The sequence below is a fragment of the Dermochelys coriacea genome, chromosome 2, assembly GCF_009764565.3.
Source record: "Dermochelys coriacea isolate rDerCor1 chromosome 2, rDerCor1.pri.v4, whole genome shotgun sequence".
Lineage (NCBI taxonomy): Eukaryota > Metazoa > Chordata > Testudines > Dermochelyidae > Dermochelys > Dermochelys coriacea.
Genome location: NC_050069.1, coordinates 203,863,963 through 203,886,299, shown reverse-complemented (window position 1 = coordinate 203,886,299; position 22,337 = coordinate 203,863,963). Strand labels below are relative to the sequence as shown.

Sequence of the window (22,337 nt, the reverse complement as noted above, 5' to 3'; positions counted from 1 at the left end):
GTGTGTGTATAAATCTCTCCTCTGCTTTTTCCACCAAATGCATCCGATGAAGTGAGCTGTAGCTTACGAAAGCTTATGCTCTAATAAATTTTTTAGTCTCTAAGGTGCCACGGGTACTCCTTTTCTTTTTGCGAATACAGACTAACACGGCTGCTACTCTGAAACCTCTCCTTTGCATAGTGGTCAAGCTTCATAATACAACTATAAGCTTAGAAGCTGTAGGCTTGATAACACATTTTAATGGAGTTACGTGTAACAGGATGACTAACAGTCAACCAACTATGGAAGACCCACCTTTCAAGCTTCCTCAGTGCATCTCTGGATATTGCCATGATCCAATGTTTTACCATATTGGCAGTCCAGCTGGATAGAGCCTGTGACTCTGTCGCTGGAAGGAATTATCTTGAGAGGCTGTTGTATATCTAAATTAACTTTATGCAGTCTGAAACAGGTGGGAAGTAACCCCCAAGAAAAAGAAGCAACCTCCACAGTGGAAGGGGAAGAAGTTCAGGGCCACTATCTCTGGTATATTTTGTACAAGTCTCAATTTTAAAGTAATGCAAACAAAATAATACTGTCTTTTTTGGTATCTACTGTTATTTCCTCTGGCCATCTGTGCATTTTTAAAGCAAACATTGGAAGGACTATCCTTCCTGAGTAGTTTGGAATATACAGATTTAAGCAAAAATACATGTAAATGTGAAAAGGTAAAAACAGACAAAAACAAACAAAAAAATCACACAGGCTTGTATATGAGAATCACACCACAATTCTGCTTATAATGCCAAAGAAGGTAGAGAGGTGAACAAAATGGACATTTCTCTTTAACACACAGTTTTGACATGTAAATAAAGACATCTGAAGCAGCACACAGGTTTGAAGCTGTTGTAACATTCTGTCATAATTAGAAATGTTTCAAGAGCCCTATAATTTCCAATCAAAAATTACAGTTATTTCCGATATACCAGCCATGATTCATGACAGAATTTTACATTCCATGGGAGATTATAGTGGCCTGATGTATGACATACTGAGTACAGTGCTAACATAAACAATTCCATTTAATGTTTAAACAGCACTTGATGTTTAGAATCCCACAATAAAAGAAACATATTATTGTAGAAATTATCACTTTGACTGCGATTTGAAGGGTAGGCAGGCATGTGGCCTATAAAGCTCGCTCTATCTGTCTATCTATCTATTTTTTAACAGTCCACAGCTTGAGTTTAATCATTTTGATATAACATTTCCAAAATATCCCTTGAAGTAATTCTTTACAGCATATAAAACTTAAAGAACATCCATTCTCTACAATGAAATGGAACAAACCCAAAAGGCAAATATTTCCAAAGTAAAAGTTTAAAAATTCTAAAAGGAAAAAAAAATGCATACTACAACACTGAAGGTCCACAAACATTCATAAACCTGATCACATTTTAATTAGCAGCTTAATGGGCACCGAAAGACAGCAACTTTCTCTCAGAAGCAGTTTTGGGCAGTTAGAGAATACTTAATAATTTAGCAGACTTAAATAAATTGGCAACCAGTGGAGCCTCTATTTCTTCTGTCAACGTTTATTCCAGTGTTGGTGTTAATATGGTCGTCTTCTTTCCCATTTTACGTCTGACCGCCCTGCACTCTACTTGAGACTTGAGCACATTCTCACTTGAGTCTTGCTTTTGAGCACACTGATGAGCTTTCTTAACATATGTTACTTAGAATCATCATGCAGCAATCATCTGAGACAAACATACTGACAAGAGTATCTTATTCACTGGTTTTCCTTCCCTTGCATAAAAGTAACATAGCTCCCCTGCACTAAACTTGATATTTTATTCAATTTTTAAGAACTTGTTATAGAAACACCTAATAGCGGAGGGTTAAAATTGAACACATTTTTGTGTGTGTGCAAGTACTATGTTTCATCAAGGTTATAATTTATGTCTATCCAAGATTAAATTTACATGGCTAGATATGTTACCCTTATTTCTTTTAAATTTGTAAATAATATTTCATAAAATAATTTGCCTTTTGGTTTGGAATTGTGGACTTCTGAAGCTCTACGTTGACCATCTGTCCCATTTTGGTCGGGACAGTCTCTTTTTTAAGCCTTGTTCCGGCCATCCCAACTTTTCTGCAAAAGTTGGCAAGAGCAAACAGGACAAATGCACACTTTTGTCAAAAAAGTGGGGTGTGGAAAAAGATGGGGGGGAGGGGGCGCGTGCAAGTGGAGTTGCCAGCCCCGTGCAGGGGTGGGTAGGCAGGGCTCAGGGGAGCAGCGACACCAGCCCCGCATGGGGAAGGGAGGCTAGGCTCAGGTCAGTGGTGCGGATCAGCCCTATGCAGAGAGAGAGAGAGAGAGGCTCAGGCAAGCAGCTCGGGCCAGCCACATTCGGTGTCCTGTTTTCTCTTTGGGAAATATGGTCACCCTATTGTTTTGCTAAACAAGCAGAACAAATGTATCTACATCCATACAGCTCCATTGTGTCCCTATTTCCTCAAAGGGCACTTCTGACACTTCTCTAGCTGATCCAATAGCTGCACTAACCACCCCCACAAAATCAAAACATCAAACTCTCTAGTTATAACACCTGTTATTGCCAAAACTAGTCACCTGATCAACACTGCAGCAGCATAGAGCCTAGAGCATTTACTCATTCACAGTCACTATGAATTTAAGAAGTTGACAATCTTGGCTCTCCAGGATCTAACCTTTGGGCAGACAACAAACCTATCTTACTGTTAGGGGCAACGTCTTAGTCTGCTTTTTTTCAATTCTGGCAAACAAAAGGTATCCTTTAGTTACATTTATTGCTGAGTCCTAAAGTAAGTAGCTGTATTACTACATGATGCTAACCCAACAAATAATTTAATTAATATAAAAAACCAATCACAAAGACAGCAAAAATCATATATAAAATGTAATTTGTTGATAACTGGTGAGTCCCTACCTGGCTTTTGGTTGCTGCAACCTTTGCAAATAATGCTTGAGACACTTTAGCTCTCTTCATTTCCTGCTGAATCTCATCATATATGGAAGCATTAATGTTCATGGTATTATTTTCTGGTTTTCCATTCCTCTCCGTTGCAACAGTAGCTGTTTTTACCTAGAAAATATTTTATGAGATTGTCATTTTTCCATTATGAATGAGTGACTTTTCTCCTCAAGTAGTGTCTTCCTCCCTTGTATGCTTTTATTCAGTCCTACTCAGATTTCCTTTCATGATTCTTTCTTTTCAACCTTTCAGTAGTTTAATATTATGAATTATCCATGGTTCAGGAAAATGGGCATTAAGAAAATCTTGCACACTGTTACAGGTGAATGTACCCAAAATAAAATAGTCAGTATTTTAGTCAGTGTAGCTGACCACTACAAATTACATAATCAAATAAGTTGGTTGGAAATAGCCTCACAGAGACTTTCAAATCCTGAAATGAGTCTTTCCCCCACCTCTAAACAATTAAAAATTATAACTGCAGTGTAAAAGGATCACCAATGAAATCAAAATGCAGACAGATATATATTGATTGGTGACAGTACAGTCAGTTGCATCATACAAATGTAATACAGTTGTCACTTTAGATTTAATCTTTGTATGTTATGTTTATTTTTGTATCTTCTATGAAAAATCAGTTTACAATGCTGCACATTGAAATTCTCTGCTCATCCATGAAATGGGGATAGGGAGGGCCTTCTCTAACTACCATAATGTCTAGTTAGTTGTACTTTACTTATGTACACCTAAACTGTTTTTCACACCATACCATACCCCATCAAGGATACAGCACAGTGTGCACCATACCTCTGCAGAACAGGCGATGGGGATGGCACTTCTAACCTGCAGATGTTCGGAGAAATGTGGGGGAAAATCTGGCCTCAGGACAGCATAGTTCCCTGAGGAGGTATGATGGTAATGCTTTTCTCCCAGTTGGTGGCCATAGCATAATGGGGTCACGAGCATTCATAGATTCATAGATAGATACTAAGGTCAGAAGGGACCATTCTGATCATCTAGTCCGACCTCCTGCACAGTGCAGGCCACAGAATCTCACCCACCCACTCCTATGAAAAACCTCACCTATGTCTGAGCTATTGAAGTCCTCAAATCATAGTTTAAAGACTTCAAGGAGCAGAGAAGCCTCCCTCAAGTCAACCATGCCCCATGCTACAGAGGAAGGCGAAAAACCTCCAGGGCCTCTCCAATCTGCCCTGGAGGAAAATTCCTTCCCGACCCAATTCAATTGAGGCCCTGAACCTGCCAGGTGATACATGCAGGCAAGGTGGACCTTTAGACCCCACAAAATCCCACTGAAGGTCCACATAGCCACAAGGGGTCTGCTCAGATGAATCAACTTGCAGGGTCAGGACCAGAGTCTACATTATCTTGGGCTTTAAATTCCCCAAGGATGTGAAGGGAGGAGATGATGGGATGATGAATAACTATAGCTCTAACCCCACTTTGCATGAGCTCTAAACAACTGCAGAGCCCCAAAAGTATGAGTCAAAGGGTTGGGATAAGAGGGGGAATGCAGTTTAGTTAACCCCTTGCCCTCTGAACAAAAAAGACCAATTTTGTGGGTAATCCATACTATACACCCTCCAGAATAGTCCTAGTATGTTCAAATATGGTCCATAAATTAAGAGTGCACATCAGCTCCACTGAGGATACGCCTATGAGGCTTCTCAGCAGCAGTGCAAGTATGCACACAAGCTGCAACTAGAGATGCCATTGCTAAACATCATGAGCCTTCATAACAGAAAAGCATGAATGTGGTTGTATTTGCCTTCTACTGTGAGGCATGAGTGTCTGATATTAGTATGGATGCACAACTGAAAAAAAGAAAATATGCTAAAAATGCAACCATCCCCCACCCCTTTACATATATTGTGCACATTTTTATCACTAGAATTTAACTTGCACCTACAGGGTGACAGACTGAGATGCTAAGTGGGACACAAAGCTTGTGCTGACCTCACGTACAGTGATGATTTTCACCTAGTGACTTTAAGGCAACTGCTGATCAGGCTGTGCTAATAACTGCTAAGAAACACTTGAGATGCAATGGGCAGCGTAAGCAGTAGCATTAACATTTATGCCTCATACTGCAGCATGAGAAAACCCATACCTTGTTCTCCCTGGGAGACATTCCCACTGAACTCGAACTGGGCAGAAAGAGTATAGGTATATTCTGAGTAGCATGCAGTAAAGTTATGTGCACACTATGGACTCTCTAACCTTTATAATTTTGAAATGTACTGAAAGGCTATCTACTACTGTGATCATGTTAAATGCATTATTGTAAGTAGCTGTCAAACTCATGCAAAAATCAGACTGAATTTTGAGACAAGAAAGCTAAAAGTGGACGGCTTTGTAGTCTAAGCATCTACACTGAAATACTGGGATTCCCTGGGACCATCAGTTCAAATCTTATCAAGGTTGTCATCATACTTCTGAGGCATGCAAAAATTCATGGGAGCGGTTGTGGAACAAAATAAATAAGACCCTGCCTACTCTGCATGGACATTAACGCTTCCATGGCATGGTTTTGTATGAGGACCAGTTTGCCTCTGTGGCCTTGGTCACAATTTCCGCTGTTCTGCAGCGTGCTGGCTGGCTGCCACTCTAAAGGTGGCTACATAGTGCATTGGTGCTTTAGGATATTACCGCAGACACTACTCAAATCAGAGGAGCGTACTGCCACAAAAGAACCCCCAGCAAAATCTGAGGGAAATATAGGATGTAGATGGATACATGAATTAGTAAGGGTAAATGCTCAATACTACAGTGACAGGAGCTACTGAAAACCCTAATGCTAACAGATAGACTTTATGTTGGTCCAGCACAATACTGACTATGGGCCTGATCCAAAGCCCACTGAAGTCAACGGAAAGACTTCCGTTGACTCCAGTGGACTTTATTCTCTATTATTCAGCACTTGATTCGTTGACAGATAAGTAAAATATTATATGAGCCCACATTAATGTCAGGAGAAAGCAAACACGATACTTCTGGGTATAAAATGATCGATCTTTGGGGCTGGAGGGAAATTTTATCCCCCAACAACCCTCACACCTCCAAACTTGCATAATGGGTCAAGTGCAAAAAATGTTCCCCTGTCTCCCTAACAATTTCTCTTGAAACATCAGATGTAGACTATGGCTGGATTAGATAGACCACTGGTCTGACGAATACCAAGTAACACTGCCAATTAACTTTTGGAAGATATTCATATAGAAAAATTATTTCATAATGTATATAGCAACCTTCTAGTCTAATCCTGAAGTGTGACATTCTATAAATCTATTCAGAAGAGAAAGGTTTCATTAGATTCATCTCTTTTTTGAGATAAGCTTTTGTGTTGGAGTTGGACCTGAACTCAAGGCACAAACATTTTCATTCTGGGGGAGAAAATGTGACGTGTTGGGGAAGGGGGAAGAGGATCTCCTTTGGAATAAGCTTTTATAAACTAACCACAACTTCCACTTAAAAAAAAACAAACAAAACCAAGATCAATTGAATGTCACTAAATATCAGCTAATCATTTTAAAATGGTAACCAAATTATGCTTACACTTGAGGGTGAAAAATATTTTACTACAATGTTTAATATCATAAGACTATTCTTCTTCTCCCCCCACATTAATCATTTCAAAAATATTTGGAAAAAAACTTCATCCTTCCCAACTAGTCTGCCCAGATAGATATCTCATCACATGAGATTGATTACAGTCATGAGAAGTTGTGGAATCATTCACTTTTCCCAAACAAAGCACAAGGTGTTGATGGAGTAACCACTCTGAACAGGTTTTCACAAATTATGAAGTCTTTTCTCCCCCCCTCTTAGGCAAAAATTGAAACAAAAATCTTCTATAAACACATTCTCAGAAGTACTGTTTTAGCTTAGGGAAAAAACCCTTCTTTAATCCTGGTTTAGCTTTTAATATTACATCGTACATTAAAATTCATGAAGTAGTTCATTCCAGGCAAAACAAACTACTTTTCAGGTCTGCTCTGGAAATAGCACAGGAGGTATAATAAATGCAGTTGCTTTCAGAACTGCTTTTATCAGGACAAGGTTTACTACATCATTATTATAGTGGCGCCTAGAAGCAGAGTCCTAGTTAAGTGTCCGGGTTTCCATTAATTCTCTTCCATGGTGGTTTTCGTTGGGGTAGAGGGTTTCATTTAATATTTTGTTCATTTTGATTTTAAGAAAAATGAAACTTGGCACAAAGATTATCAAAAATGTAAATCAGACCATTTTTTATTTAAAGATGGGCCAAAAAGTGTAAGTTTCACCAATCGTTAAACGTGGCCTGATTTTTTTCTGGCATGCTTAGCACCCACAGGATGCACTGAAATTAATGGAAGTAGAAAGTATCCCGTGCCTCCTGAAATGCAGGTCCAGCTTTCTCTAACAACCAGAAAACCTGTGTCCTTTTCAGCCTTTCAAGTTTAAAGAGTGGGCTCAGAGAGACAAGGTGGGTGAGGTAATATCTTTTATTGGACCAACTTCTGCTGGTGGAAGAGACAAGCTTTAGAGTCTCACAGAGCTGCTCTTTGGGTCTGGAGAAGGAAACCAGAGTGTTCAAGGTAAGTACATGGTGGGACAGATTAAGCGTAAAACAATAGATGGCTAGTAGGCAGCAGAGTGTGTCACAAGTTGCTGTAATGGACCATAAACCCAGTGTCCCTGTTAAGTCCATGATTTTTAGTGTGCAGTAGAGTTGTGAATTTAAGTTCTTAGGCTGGTCTTTTGAAGGCCCTGCAGGTTTTCTTTGAGGACAAGTTCTGTGAGAGGTCAGAGATTGACTGATCACTTTGTGAAAAGTGTTCGTTAACCGGTCACAGAGCGTTTTAGTCTTTTTTGTGCGCGTTCATTAAAGAGCATAGTGATTGTCTGGGTTCACCCCATAGGGCTTGTCTACACTGGCAATTAACAGCGCTGCAACTTTCTCACCTCGGGGGGGGGGGTGACAAAACACCCCCGAAGTGCAGCAAGTTGCAGCGTTGTAAAGTGCTAGTGTAAACAATGCCCCAACGCTGGGAGCTCTGCTCCCAGCGCTGGGAGCTATGCCCTTCATGGAGGTAGTCTTTTTAAAGCGCTGAGAGAGCTCTCTTCCAGCGCTGTGCTGTGACCACACAAAGCACGTTAAAGTGCTGTCGCAGTTGCCAGTGTAAACTATCCCATAGTTGTTATTGGGGCATTTGATGCAAGCCTGGGAACTTAAATTCACAACTCAGTTGGACACTAAACACCATGGATTTAACAAGTTTCAGAGTAGCAGCCGTGATAGTCTGTATTCGCAAAAAGAAAAGGAGTATTTGTGGCACCTTAGAGACTAACAAATTTATTAGAGCATAAGCTTTCGTGAGCTACAGCTCACTTCGTCGGATGCATTTGGTGGAAAAAACAGAGGGGTGAGCTGTAGCTCACGAAAGCTTATGCTCTAATAAATTTGTTAGTCTCTAAGGTGCCACAAGTACTCCTTTTCTTTTCATGGATTTAACAGAGACACTGGTTTTATGGCCCATTGCAACAACTTGTAACACACCCTTCTGCCTGCTAACTCTCCATTGTTTTACCACTGCAGAGGTGTTAACGGCCCACTTCTTTTTAAATGGTCTCCTACAACATGTGAACCCCTTATGCTTAATCTGTCCCACCTTGTATTTAGTTTGAACACAGTTTTCCTTCTCCAGACATGAACTCTGTGAATCTGGAAAGCTTGCCTCTTTTAACAAAAGAAGTTTTTCCAATAAAAAAAAAAACAAAAACAAAAAAAAAAACAAAACACCTCATCAACTGTCTCTCTCGTATATCCCGAGACCAAAACAGCTACAACAATACTACAAACAAGAGCGGCCTTAGATTTTTGGTGCTCAAAATTGAGACAGCTTTTGGCCTGATTTTCACAAGTATGAAGGAATCGTAACTTCAGCTGAAATCCATAGGACCTGGGAGTGCTCATTACTTCAGGGGTGGGGGGGGAGGAAGAGAAGAGGGGGAATTAAATACAAAGGTTTCTCACGTTAAGCACCCAAAACATGGAGTCACAAATTCTGTGGGCGTTTTTGAAAATGCTGGCCTTGTAGATTATACTTTGTCCTTGATCTGTACACACTCTGTTTCACACATGCTGATGGGAGGGCAGTGTCCGGCCAAAAAGGATCCCACCTGATTGACTGGAGGTTTTTTGGGCTCCCTGCAGCGACAGAGATTATTCAGTTTTGAGAGGGAAGTACCCACTCCCTAATGACTGCAGGGTGGCTCAAACAAACATTCTGCAAAGGAAAACCTGCAGTTCAGAACAGGCAAGCATGTAGACACATCACAGTCAGCTGGGGTAGAAACTTATAGAGATTCTGGCCTGAAATTATCATGCTCCCACTCTTGCAGGCTGGTTCCCGTTTGGAAGCCAGCCTGTAAGAGGTAACAAAAAGGTCCTGAATCCTAGAGATCATTCTTTTACAGGCACTAGGGAACAGGAATGAGGCAGCCACTCAAGAAGCTCCAGTTTAAGGAAGGAACATGCCCCTACACACCATGACACTGATCAGGATGGAGAGTTCCTCCTCAGCAAATCAGCAGTGAATGAAGTATATCTACTGAAAATAATTAACAATGGCTATTTGTTGTCGCCCTTCCATGCCCCCATGGCAACTTATTTCTTATTAGATGCTTATCCCTTAGGCTTGGATTAGAAATGCCGATCCCCCACATCTGAGATGGTGCAAGGTTGTTTCTTCCACTGCTTCTTTACAGCATTGCAACTTTCTTGCTCAGGAGTGTGAAAAAACACCCCCCCCCCCCGAGTGCTGCAAGTTTCAGCACTTTACCCAATGGGGTTGCACTCTCAGTGGGGCTTACTAAGTGACACTGTTATAGGAGAATATTAATTAATATCACCACCTGTATGAGCACAAGCTTCCACCCCAGGATGTGGGGCAAGTTGAACAACTCTCCGGTGCAAGCTCATACATGTGGTTTGCCTCCTTTGGTTCAGTCAGCCTACATGGCAGATAGCATCTGTAGCTTAAGCCCCAGGTAATCTGCAAGCGTCCGATGTTGAGTAGTGGGAGATTTATTTATTGGAGGAGGAAGAGCAGGGGTAAGGGGCAGAAGAGCGCCTTACAGGTTTTCAAGGAAGAGGTGGAAACAATCCAGATACATTAGCTCAGTAGTAACTAGTGAGCACGCTGTCTGAGTGAGAAACTCAGCACAGCTCTTCCTAGCTCAGGGATCAGGGTTTGAACTTGGTGAGCTGCCGCATTACCATTAGAACATCAGGGTCCCGACTGGATTTTTGCATGCAATTTTATGCACGATTCACACACCCAATGAGGCTGGCCACTAATGGTTAAGTCTGCTCTACTGTCTGCCTGCCAGTTGGCAATACAAGAGATCCTTTTCAGGATGTTTATTTTCACATCCGTCCCAAACAGATAAACTTTCAATTGCAAAATAAACCTTCCTGTGTGGCATATTAGATCCCAATCTCATGGTTTCATATCTTAATTGTTTCAAATCTTACTGGTCTTAAAATTTAGTATCAAAATATGTTTGCTGTTGTGCAAGTCATGCTAAATGGTCTGTTTTGTCTTTAAACAATAATCCAAGATGTCCATTGCTGAATGAGCAAAATATTAATTTTCTCATTGTATAGTGAATTTTGTTTTGCTAGACTACAACTTCTTATAAATATGCAATAGGTAGGATGTTACTAATTTCAGTGGGTTTTATTTAGTGAAATAAAAACTGGACAAAAATTCTTCTGATGATAAATATTGAGGCCTCTGCTATGATCCATCTAATAGAGGCATCATAATTCAAGCATTTATACTACTATGAATCATTTCCCCCTACACTTTATAGGATTTATACTATTTTCCAGTGTAACTAACAAAGAGGAAATATATGTACTGATTATTTAGGACTTTTCATTTTTGAAGTTAGGATTCAGGACATCCCCATATGGCTATGTATACTTACAGATGGGCAAACTGAGGCAGAGAAAGAAAGTTACCCAAGAGAGAGTCAGTAGGAGCCAGAATCATAACTCAGACATTTCTGTCTTGATCACTAGACCACGTGTGCATCTCAGGTAAAATCCTAGCATATTTTGTGTACAACAAACAAAAATACTGCATTTAGGAAACAAACAAACCGTCTTCTGATCAGTTTTACAGGACACAAAATATTAATCTGGGGGAGCAGCCTTACATTTATTTTTATTTTTTTTAAACTGTGTGCTACTTCTACTTTGAACTGGCTGTTTTTAAATGATTTTTTTTCCCTATGGGAATCAATGATGCACATAACATGCTAGTATACTCAATAACTTACTAAGCAGAGATACTAAATATGGTTATAAGAATAACTTGGCCATTAATAGTATGTGGTGTCTTCACATAACCATATATCTTAACTTTTTGAAAGATAAAAAATGCAAAATAACTGCTTTAGAATGCATTAGGTTGCTTATGTGAGTTTAAATCAGAAAGCAAAATTCAGAGTTAAGGCTGACCCTTTCTTTGACTTAACATTCTGCCTGTCAGTATTGCAGTTAACCCGATTTCTTAGATCACCAAATGGTCAAGACCACTGGAGACAGTGTGGTATAAGGGGATAAGTTAAGGCAGGCTCTTCCTTCTTAACTGTTAATTAATTGGTTTCTGGGGGCAGGCAGGACTATTAAATCAAACTCAGATGTTATTTTAACAGTTAGCTGTATTTAACTATTCTTCCACTAAAACATTACTATATAAATAGTGACCCTCATCCTTTATCTTTAATGGTATCTATAGGGGCCTTCACAGACTAAACTTCATAAATAGATCATTTGCACAGTCTGTTCTGGTACAGAAATTTCCCTTTTTCATGCAATGCATTACAGCAGATCAGAAGCTACCTCCGCTCCATCCTTTTCTACAAATAATATGTTATTAATCAGCATTTTTAGTATTCATTAGCTAAAGTTCTTACAAAAATATTCATTAAGTGTATTATATTCAAAATGTGTACAGCACATAGCAATCAGTGTGTGTATGATCCTGATCAGTATTGTTACCCTTCAATAGTCATCTACTCAAACAGAATTCTCAGGACCCAAAGCCCAATTCAATACAATTATTTTGGTTTATGTATACAGCATACGTTTCCCACAGATACTTTTACAATAGTGCACATTTTTTTGTGTGTGGCTATTCTAGCAGTGGTACAACTTTGAGCCAGAGCAACACAAAACCTTTCAGCAGAGATGCAATATTTCTTAATAATCTTTCAATACAAAGACAGTTTTTCTTTTGAAGAGAAACCAGCACATTCCTATGGCCCAATCCTGTACTCCCCAAAACTACCATCGATTCCGTTTGACAGTTACTGAGAATTCAAAATTAGGTCTCTATTGACTAGTCTGACAGACCCTCACATGAGGAGTACTTATTTGAGCAAGTGGTCCCACTGGATTTTAGCGAAATGAATAGCAGTTTTACTTGACTGAGGGTTGAGTAAAGACTTACGGATGTTGCCCTAGAGCCCCAATCCTTCAAAAAGATCCACGGGGGAAAGACCCTTATGTCTACCTGGGAGTCACTGAAGGGACTCCATGTGGACATAAAGGTTAACAATGGTACAAATCATTAGAAAACTGGAAAAATGTAAAAATGTTGATGTGAAGAGAAAGTTTCAGGAATGTTTTAAGGAAATTTCCCCCCATTTTTCAGCTACTTGAACCGATCTCTGTGTTAAGGACATCTAAGCAGGTTCTTAATGAGGCAACACTACCTGCTCAGTGGTAGCACAGGAGCCATGGGTCTGCTCCTGCTCCCACTGAAGTCAGTAAGACCAGGAGTGGACCCTAAATCGTTATAGTACCTATTTAAGTGGTTACATTTAATGCAGACCAATAGTTACAAAAGAAATAGACAGCTGCAGCAGCACAGGAGCCAGCAAACAGAGCTGTAAACAGGGGAGTTTGAGTGGGAGTTCTGTTGGAGGAGGAGAACTTAAGTGAGAAGGCAATGACAGATACAGAGGCAGCAGTGGTAGTGACCCAAGCAGTGGAAGACACAGTGAAGATGACTGGATGTGGAAGCTGCGGCACGTACATGATACTGGAGGGGGTACCTGAAAAGAGTTTCGTCTGCATGAAGTGCCGCCTGATAGAAGAAAAGATCCAAGGATTGGAGATGCAGGTGGAAACTCTGGTTGAGTTTAGAAGGGTGTTCAAGCAGGTGATGGAGCAAAGACATGAGGAGGCTGAAGGGAAAAGTTCAGATTTGCAGATGGAAGCAGGGCCAAATAACTCTGAGGGGATACTGCTGGGGGAGAAAAGTGGACAGTGGAGGCATGTGACCAAGAGAACTAGGCAGAGGAAAAGATGAGCTAGTGAAGGAGAAACAGAGCTCAGGAACAGGTTTTCAGAGTTGGAAAATGAAGAAGGTTCACTGAAGGTGAGAGGGCAAGGAAGAAGAGAAGAGCAGCTAGTCCTCTAAGAAGAGGGGAAAGAGTCAACGGAGAGAACATCACCAAATATGAGCCCCAGGAGGCTATGGGATGGGTTGAAGAAGATTGCAAGGGACAGTAGGAATCAAGAGGACTTGCAGCCAGAGGGAACAGGGGATAGACCGGAGAATTGCACCATCACCAGGTCTAAGTGATTGGGGACTCCTTACTGAGAAGGATAGACAGGCCTGTAACCAGAGCGGATCGAGAGAACAGAAGGGTGTGCTGTCTCCCGGGTGCTAAGATACAGGATATGGACCTGAAGCTAAAGAGTATCCTAACGGGAGCAGGAAAGAATCCATTGATTATCCTTCACGTGGGAACAAATGATATGGCTAGATTCTTGCTGGAACGTATCAAGGGACACTATGCCAGGCTGGGGAAGACGCTAAAGGAAATCGAGGCTCAGGTGATCTTCAGTGGGATTCTGGTCCTAGAGAAGGGCAAGAAAGGTGTGACAAGATTATGATGATTAACAGATGGCTCAGGCAGTGGTGCTATAAGGAGGACTTTGGGATGTATGGCCACTGGGAAGCATTCATGGACAGAGGACTGTTCTTCTCGGGATGGATTTCACCTGAGTAGGGAGGGAAATAGACTTCTAGGATGGAGGCTGGCACAACTGATCAAGAGAGCTTTAAACTAGGAATCTGGGGAAGATGACCAGATAATCTCCACGCCAGATTTTAACATTGAGAGGGAAGAAAACCAAGAAAGAAAGGATACAGCTGTGGATAGTAGAATGGACATAAGGAGGAAGGGTAGTGTACATATCAGTCTAATAGGTGATACTGGCAGTAGAATGTCTGTGCCTAATCTGGTAAAGAATGTGAGAGAAGCCAATCAGCAAAAATTAAGATATTTGTACACTAATGCGAGAAGCCTAGGTAACAAAATGGAGGAACTTGAGCTATTGGTGCAGGAAGTGAAACCAAATATTATAGGGATAACAGAAACATGGTGGAACAGTAGTCATGACTGAAGTACAGGTATTGAAGGGTATGTGCTGTTTAGGAAAGACAGAAATAAAGGCAAAGATGGTAGAGTAGCATTGTATAATCAATGATGAGGTAGACTGTAAAGAAATAAGTGATGGAATGGATAAGAGAGTCTGTCTGGGCAAAATTCACATTGGGGAAGAAAGCTACTAGAGCCTGCCTGGGATAGTGCTTGGGGTGTGCTATAGACTGCCGGGATCTGATTTGGGTAAGGACAGAGACCTCTTTAATGTTTTCAGTGAAGTAAATACTAATGGGAACTGCGTGATCATGGGAGACTTTAACTTCCCAGATATAGACTGGAGGACAAGTGCTAGTAATAATAATAGGGCTCAGATTTTCCTGGATGCGATAGCTGATGGATTCCTTCACCAAGTAATTGCTGAACCAACAAGAGGGGATGCCATTTTAGATTTAATTTTGGTGAGTAGTGAGGACCTCATAGAAGAAATGGTTGTAAGGGACAACCTTGGTTCGAGCGATCATGAGCTAATTCAGTTTAAACTAAATGGAATGATAAACAAAAACAGATCTGTGACTAGGGTTTTTGATTTCAAAAGGGCTAACTTTAAAACATTAAGGAAATTAGTTAGGGTAGTGGATTGGACTGAAGAACTTGTGGATCTAAAGGTGGAGGAGGCTTGGAATTACTTCAAGTCAACGTTGCAGAACCTATCAAAAGCCTGCATCCCAAGAAAGGGGAAAAAACCTCACAGGCAGGATGTAGACCAAACATCTCAGAGAGGTGATTAAGAAAAAGCAGAAAGCCTACAAGGAGTGGAAGATGGGAGGGATCAGCAAGGAAAGCTACCTTATTGAGATCAGAACATGTAGGGATAAAGTGAGAAAGGCCAAAAGTCATGAAGAGTTGAACCTTGCAAAGGGAATGAAAACCAATACTAAAAGGTTCTACGGTCATATAAAAGAAGAAGAAAACAAAGAAAGAAGTGGGACCGATAAACACTGACGATGGAGTGGAAGTTAAGGATAATTTAGGTATGGCCCAATATCTAAAATACTTTGCCTCAGTCTTTAATGAGGCTTATGAGGAGCTTAGGGATAATGGTAGGATGACAAATGGGAATGAGGATATGAAGGTTGATATTACCACATCTGAGGAAGAAGCCAAACTCTAACAGCTTAACATAGTTCACATTTTTCCCCCCCTTTCTTAAAAATAATATCTGGGTAACTACAGGCCTGTTGGTTTGACATCTGTAGTATACAAGGTCTTGGAAAAAATTTTGAAGGAGAAAGTAGTTAAGGACATTGAGGTCAATGGTAATAGGAACAAACTACAACATCATTTTACAAAAGGTAGATCGTGCCAAACCAACCTGATCTCCTCCTTTGAGACGGTAACAGATTTTTTAAACCAAGAAAATGCAGTGGATCTAATTTACCTTGATTTCAATAAGGAATTTGATACGGTTCCACATGGGGAATTATTAGCTAAATTGGAAAAGATGGGGAAATATATGAAAATTGAAAGGTGGATAAGGAACTGGTTAAAGGGGAGAATACAACACGTCATACTGAAAGGAGGTTACTAGCGGAGTTCCTCAGGGATTGGTTTTATTTAATTCTTTAATCTTTTTATTACTGACCTTGGCACAAAAAGTGAGAATATGCTAATAAAGTTAGCGGATGACACAAAGCTGGGAGATACTGCCAATACAGAAAGGGACCGGGATATCATACAGGAAGATCTGGGTGACCTTGTAAACTGGAGTAATAGTAATAGGATGAAATTTAATAGTGAAAAGTGCAAGGTCATGCATTTAGGGATTAACAACAAGAATTTTTGTTATAAATTGGGGACACAGAACTTGGAAGTAACAGAGGAGGAGAAGGACCTTGGAGTACTGGTTGATCACAGGATGACTATGAGCGGCCAATGTGATATGGCCGTGAAAAAAGCTAATGCGGTTTTGGGATGCATCAGGAGAGGTATTTCCAGTAGAGATAAGGTGGTGTTAGTACAGTTATACAAGGCACTGGTGAGACCTCATTTGGAATAGTGTGTGCAGTTCTCGTCTCCCATATTTAAGAAGGATGAATTCAAACTGGAACAGGTACAGAGAAAGGCTACTAGGATGATCCAAGGAATGGAAAACCTGTCTTATGAAAGGAAACTCAAAGAGCTTGGCTTATTTAGCCTAATCTAAAGAAGGCTGAGGGGAGATATGATTGCTCTCTATAAATATATCAGAGGGATAAATATAGGAGAGGGAGAGGAATTATTTAAGCTCAGCACCAATGTGGACACAAGAAAACTGGCCATCAGGAAGTTTAGACTTGAAATTAGACTAAGGTTTCTAACCATAGAGGAGTGAAGTTCTGGAATAGCCTGCCAAGGGGAGCAGTGGGGGCAAAAGACATATCTGGCTTCAAGACTAAGCTTGATAAGTTTCTGGAGGGGATGGTATGATGGGATAGCCTAATTTTGGCAATTAATTGATCTTTGACTATTAGCAGTAAATATGCTCTATGGCATGTGATGGGACGCTAGATAGGGCGGGATCTGAGTTACTACAGAGAATTCTTTCCTGGGTGTCTGGCTGGTGAGTCTTGCCTATATGCTCAGGGTTTAGCTGATCACCATATTTGGGGTCGGGAAGGAATTTTCCTCCAGGGCAGATTGGCAGAGGCCCTGGGGGTTTTCGCCTTCCACTGCAGCGTGGGGCACGGGTCACTTGCTGGAGGATTCTCTGCACCACAAGTTAAACCACAAGTTGAGGACTTCAATAGCTCAGACATAGGTCAGGGATTTGTTACAGGAGTGGATAGGTGAGATTCTGTGGTGCAGGAGGTCAGACTAGATGATCATAATGGTCCCTTCTCACCTTAAAGTCTATGAGTCAGAGTCTAAATGGACCAAATCAAATCCATGATTCATAACTGGTACCACAAAAGTTAGTAATATATTCATAGCCAAAGAGTAACACTACATTATTTTAAAGTTAGAGGAAAATATACTATTTCTGCTGTGATAAGTAAAGATTTAACAAATAATAGAGTATTGTATTTTTCCTAAATTTAATTTGTGGTGTGCACTGAAGTTAATGATTTGACTAGGATTTTAACATAATTATATTGAGAAGCTTTTTACTTTTTTAAAAATAGAAGTTGTCAGGGGGACATTAAGGTGGCACAACAAGCAGATCTGAAAGACTGAGAAAGTAGTTTACCTGTGGAGGACGGCTAGGCGGTGTGCTTATTAGAGGTGCTGGGCCCATAGCAGAGGCTGCATTCAAGCTCCTTTCCCTTTCGTCCTGGTAAATTCGATCTCGTTCGGCTTCTGGCAGCTGCAAGAAGTTCTGCATAGCCCGAAGGTTTACCAGTAAAGACTGTGAGGCGGTCTTGGGGTCCTCTTCCTTTCGGAGGATTTCTGAGAGCAAGCCCTGTAGCAAAAAAGAATGCTGAAAAGTTAGGTTGTGCAATCTTTTGTAAAACATGCTCTGCAAATCCTTTGCGAATCATTCCTTTTTCTTCTCCACTATGTTTAGAACATGAACAGTCAAAAACATTCACACTGCATAGGAATATATTAATGACAATGTAGGTAGTGGAGAAGAGAGCCTCAATTGTATTCTTAATTTTATTAAGCATCTGCTTTACATACAACATAAACTGAATCTGCCTAATTGGTCTCCTTCCTTTTACTGGCTTAACTCACCATGAAATCTTTCACAGTCAGACAATTGCAAGAAGTTAAGAATAAATGAAATCCACATAGTACAGCAGCACTAGACTGTGTAGTTCTCTTGCCAGGTAGACAAAGACTGCACTGAAGCATCAGTTCAATCTGTACTAATGGAAAGCCATTTCTAGAAACTCAAGCAACACTTTGAAAATAAGTGATATTTGAAAACTAATCTGAGTGGATTAACAGATAACACTCCTAAAGCACTACTTCATTGATTAAGGCCCATATTTATTACGTCAGCATTCGCTCGCCCCGTCCCCCAAATACCTGAAGGAATAATCATAATCAATACTAAATGGAACACGAAGGCAATTACACTGACAAAATGCAGTTTGGGATAGGCAGAGAGTGTGTAGAAACAGTCTGGTGCAGAGAATGTCTGTGCGCCTCTATAGTTGTCTGACTCTTGGTTGCATCCTCCATTATTCACAGGAACTGGTAGCCAAACCCCCAATTATCTGGGATAGGGAAAGAGGCAAATGCAAACTACACTTAGAGCCCCAACCCCAAGGAATAATTTGGAGGACAAACCTCATGGAATTTTCTTCATCCCTACCCCACTTCTCCTGTGGGCTTTCTTGCAAGTGGTGATGAGCCAGTGCATAATTTTGTAGTTTCTACTCAAGAAGTGAACCAGTATAAAATAGCCGAGTTACAGGCAGAGGTCTTATGGGGAGGGTTGGAAATTAGTATTTTTTAAAAATGGTTGGAGTCAAAATACACTTACTTTCGGCAATAATTTTCAACAATCATACTTATTTACTAGATCTCTGGATGCTAGAAAAAATGACCCAGTGCTAAAAATATTAGTTAGCAATGGGTCCCTCTAATTTTCCAGCAACTGTTCAGAAAGGTTTAACTGCTATTTGTAGAGTAGACAAAGCCATTTTCAGCACAGTTATAGAAAGCGTGTTTGAGATGTGCTTTTTTGTAGCAGTGCTGAAAGGAGTACACACAGGATAAAAAGCAACGCATTTATAACACCAGTTAATTAACCGGGGGGCCAGAAGAGAGAGCCACTGCTGACAACCATTATCAACAAGGGGTCATTTGACTGGAGAAGATGAACTTATGACGAGATATGGATGACAAAATAGCAAGTCTTAGACTTGGTCTATAATAGGAAAGGTTTCTCGGTCTAGCTATAAATCAGCAAACTCTCCCAATGCAGACAACTTAATGGCAAAAAAAGAATGATTTTGTTAGTATAACTTATACCAGTTCCCTGAACAAAATAAACTATAAGCTGGTAAAAAAACGAGGAGTACTTGTGGCACCTTAGATAAATTTGTTAGTCTGTAAGGTGCCACAAGTACTCCTAGTTTTTTTTTTTGCCGATACAGACCAACATGGCTACCACTCAGACCTATAAGCTGGTGTAAACTCTAGGGCTTTTGTTGGTTAGAAAAAACAACACCCCAAAATCAACATTATTATATTCACAAAAGTTTTAAGTGTATACCTGGCCTTTACCATAAACTATGAAAACACTGAGTTGACATGAGTGGGAGGGTTCTAATGAATTGAGCCGAAAGTTCCAGTACATACTGGAATACAGGTGACTACACAAGGTACATTAACCGAATTGGGAAGTACTATAGCAGTACCTGCCTGCAATACATTGCTTTAGCTGGTACTGCTAGTCCTTCACTTTTCTAAGCACTAAAATTCAGCTAAAAATTGTATGACAAAATATAAACAGGTAAAGCCCAATGAGCATACTGTACATCAAACCTAGCACCCTGTCGGACACTGACAGATTTACCATCCACTTATAACCAGATTTACAGTGATTTGCCAAGATACAATTTGTAGTGTGCTCTCCTGACATTAGTCTTCATGCAGCCTGAAGTATAAATGCAGTTTTGCATGTTCAGCTTCAATCTGTCAGCCTGAAAGTCCCATTTCCCCCTCCAGTGGAAATGAATTTTCTTAAGACACCACCAAGCCTCATTTTAAAAAGAAGTTTACAAGTCATCACAAGTATAATTCATTAGTAATTGCACAAAAATGTTCAATAAATATTATCAGTGCTTTCAAAGCTAATTATGAATTCTTTAAAATGGGAGATAAATGAAAGTGTCTGCCAATATGAACAAAAACATTGCCTGTCTGGCCCCCAGTTCGTCTCCTCTTTGAACGTAATCACTGATTCAAATAGATTTTATCAGCCTTATGGAACTTCAAAGCTCCCAGAAGAAAAATGTGATTTGTTGAAACCTCCCCAAAATATGCAGAACATCCTTGAGTGCTATCTGTTTCCATTACATGGTGCTTAAATCACATGTCCAGGTGGAAGATTATTTGCAAGCTCCACCCACAAGTTTGGATTCCTGCCAAGTAAGTTATAAGCAGACACATTTATCTATGTCGCTTAGTAGCAAGAGGAGAGCTATCATGATAGTGTAATAGCACCTTTTTTACCTTTTACTCAATAGTGATATGGATAGTGCGCTTTTTCTTAAATTACACTATGAAGAATTATACGAACATAGTGGCAATTTCGGTTATACTTAAGCAGGCAAATTTTCCTCCACCATATAATTTACAGAACTCAAATTCAATAAAACATTACATGATGGTCCATTACTGTTATCAATTTTGAATAATCCATCTTCATTCTTCATTTTACTGGAAAATAAAGTGTACCAAAGCCAAAAGGAAAAAAGGAAAAAAAGCCTAGCAAGGTGATTGGTGTAAACTTCAGATTTTCTTTTAAAATGACAATCTGCACTTTACTGCACCTAAATGTTTTTCCTTTAAAAACAGTAATTGCCCAGAATTAGTAGGTGCATAGTCTTAAATATCCATAAACTTTCACATATTTTTGGTTGTACTCTATCATTTAAAAACTAAAAAGGAATGAATGGCACAATAAAAGTGATATTTTAAACAAAATATACATGGATTGAATGGAGGGGAGTAAGAGACGGTATCCATCAAAAACATTCAGATATGTTCAGAAATCAAAAAATATTTTCTTTTTCTGAACAGAAAGTGACAATCTACATTCAGACATAGCAAAAGCAGCAAACCAAGGCTCTCTTTAGGCAAAGAGCTTTTGTAGGTGAGAACAATGTGCTTTGCCGTCACCTTGGTACAACAAAACCAGAGTTTATGTTATGGTAAAGTGTAAACAAACAAAAAGGCAATCTAAAGTTATGGTTTGAACCATAAGCATGACTAATAGCTTCTTGCTTGAAATGTATATAGTACTGATTGCTGTACTATATACATGGTTCAACCTATACCTTAAAGCGAAATGTGTCAGGCTTGTTTATGGGAACCTAACCTTTGACTTGATCAACTTGTGTGTGTATAGCACTGCAAATCTGCATTTTCTACAGTATATTTTAAATAAGACTATTGAAATGATTGTGCACTACTCTTCACATCAACTACATGTGATTGGCTCTGGGTGGATACACTTTTCAAAAGGAAAAAGCAGGGCAGACAGCCTCCCATCCATATACACATGGTGTAACATCTGTGCAGCTACCCTATGCCATTCCTTCTCCTTGCCCCCCCAACATAAAGGGTATGGCCAAAGTGCACTGCACTCCAGCAACCTCTAGCAAGTATGCAGCCCCTTGACTGTTATAGATCCGAGACGTCTCTAAAGTACTCTACCCTTGCAAGGTTCAGGGAACCACAACTGGCTGGCTCCTCTTCATCTCACCCTCCTCATCTGTGCCCAGTGAGGGACTGGACTCTGCCTATGTATTTCAGTGGGATATTCTCACTATACAGATGTGTGTTATCAGCATGATGCATTGAATTTAGATGAAAAAAAGTCTGAATACAATCTATTCATTCATTTACAGCTCATAACTGAAACACAGCTTGGTTTATTTTAGTGTGGCTATCCATGTGCATATATCTGGATAGCCACATTTGGGGTGAAATTCACACAAATTTTGGCTAAATGAACTTAGCATGGGGCATCACAAAGAGGGGCCAAGGGGATGTAATCTACGTCTCTCTCAGCCACTGGGCTAGAATGGCAACCGCTTCTTTTCACATTCCCTTCACAGGGGTTCCTAGCAGCAAAATCACTAGAACCTTAGGCTCACTGTGCACTGAAGCCCACCTTAGAGGACAATTGGGAACGTTCAGCAACAA

The 22,337-nt window shown here is 40.2% G+C and overlaps 1 protein-coding gene across 37 annotated transcripts in view; it reads right to left on the bottom strand.

Moving 5' to 3' along the window:
• SATB1 (SATB homeobox 1) overlaps positions 1–22,337 on the bottom strand; it is a 109,549-nt gene that overhangs the window by 28,610 nt on the left and 58,602 nt on the right. For 22 of the 37 annotated variants that reach the window (XM_043509049.1, XM_043509065.1, XM_043509051.1 and 19 more), the window contains 3 exons: positions 18,186–18,314; positions 17,698–17,910; positions 2,952–3,107 (listed from right to left, as the gene is read on the bottom strand). In XM_043509049.1, the coding sequence (XP_043364984.1) occupies positions 2,952–3,107; positions 17,698–17,910; positions 18,186–18,314 (498 nt within the window). The remainder of the gene's footprint in view (positions 1–2,951; positions 3,108–17,697; positions 17,911–18,185; positions 18,315–22,337) is intronic. The other 15 variants (XM_043509071.1, XM_043509076.1, XM_038390067.2 and 12 more) reach the window with 1 other exon arrangement.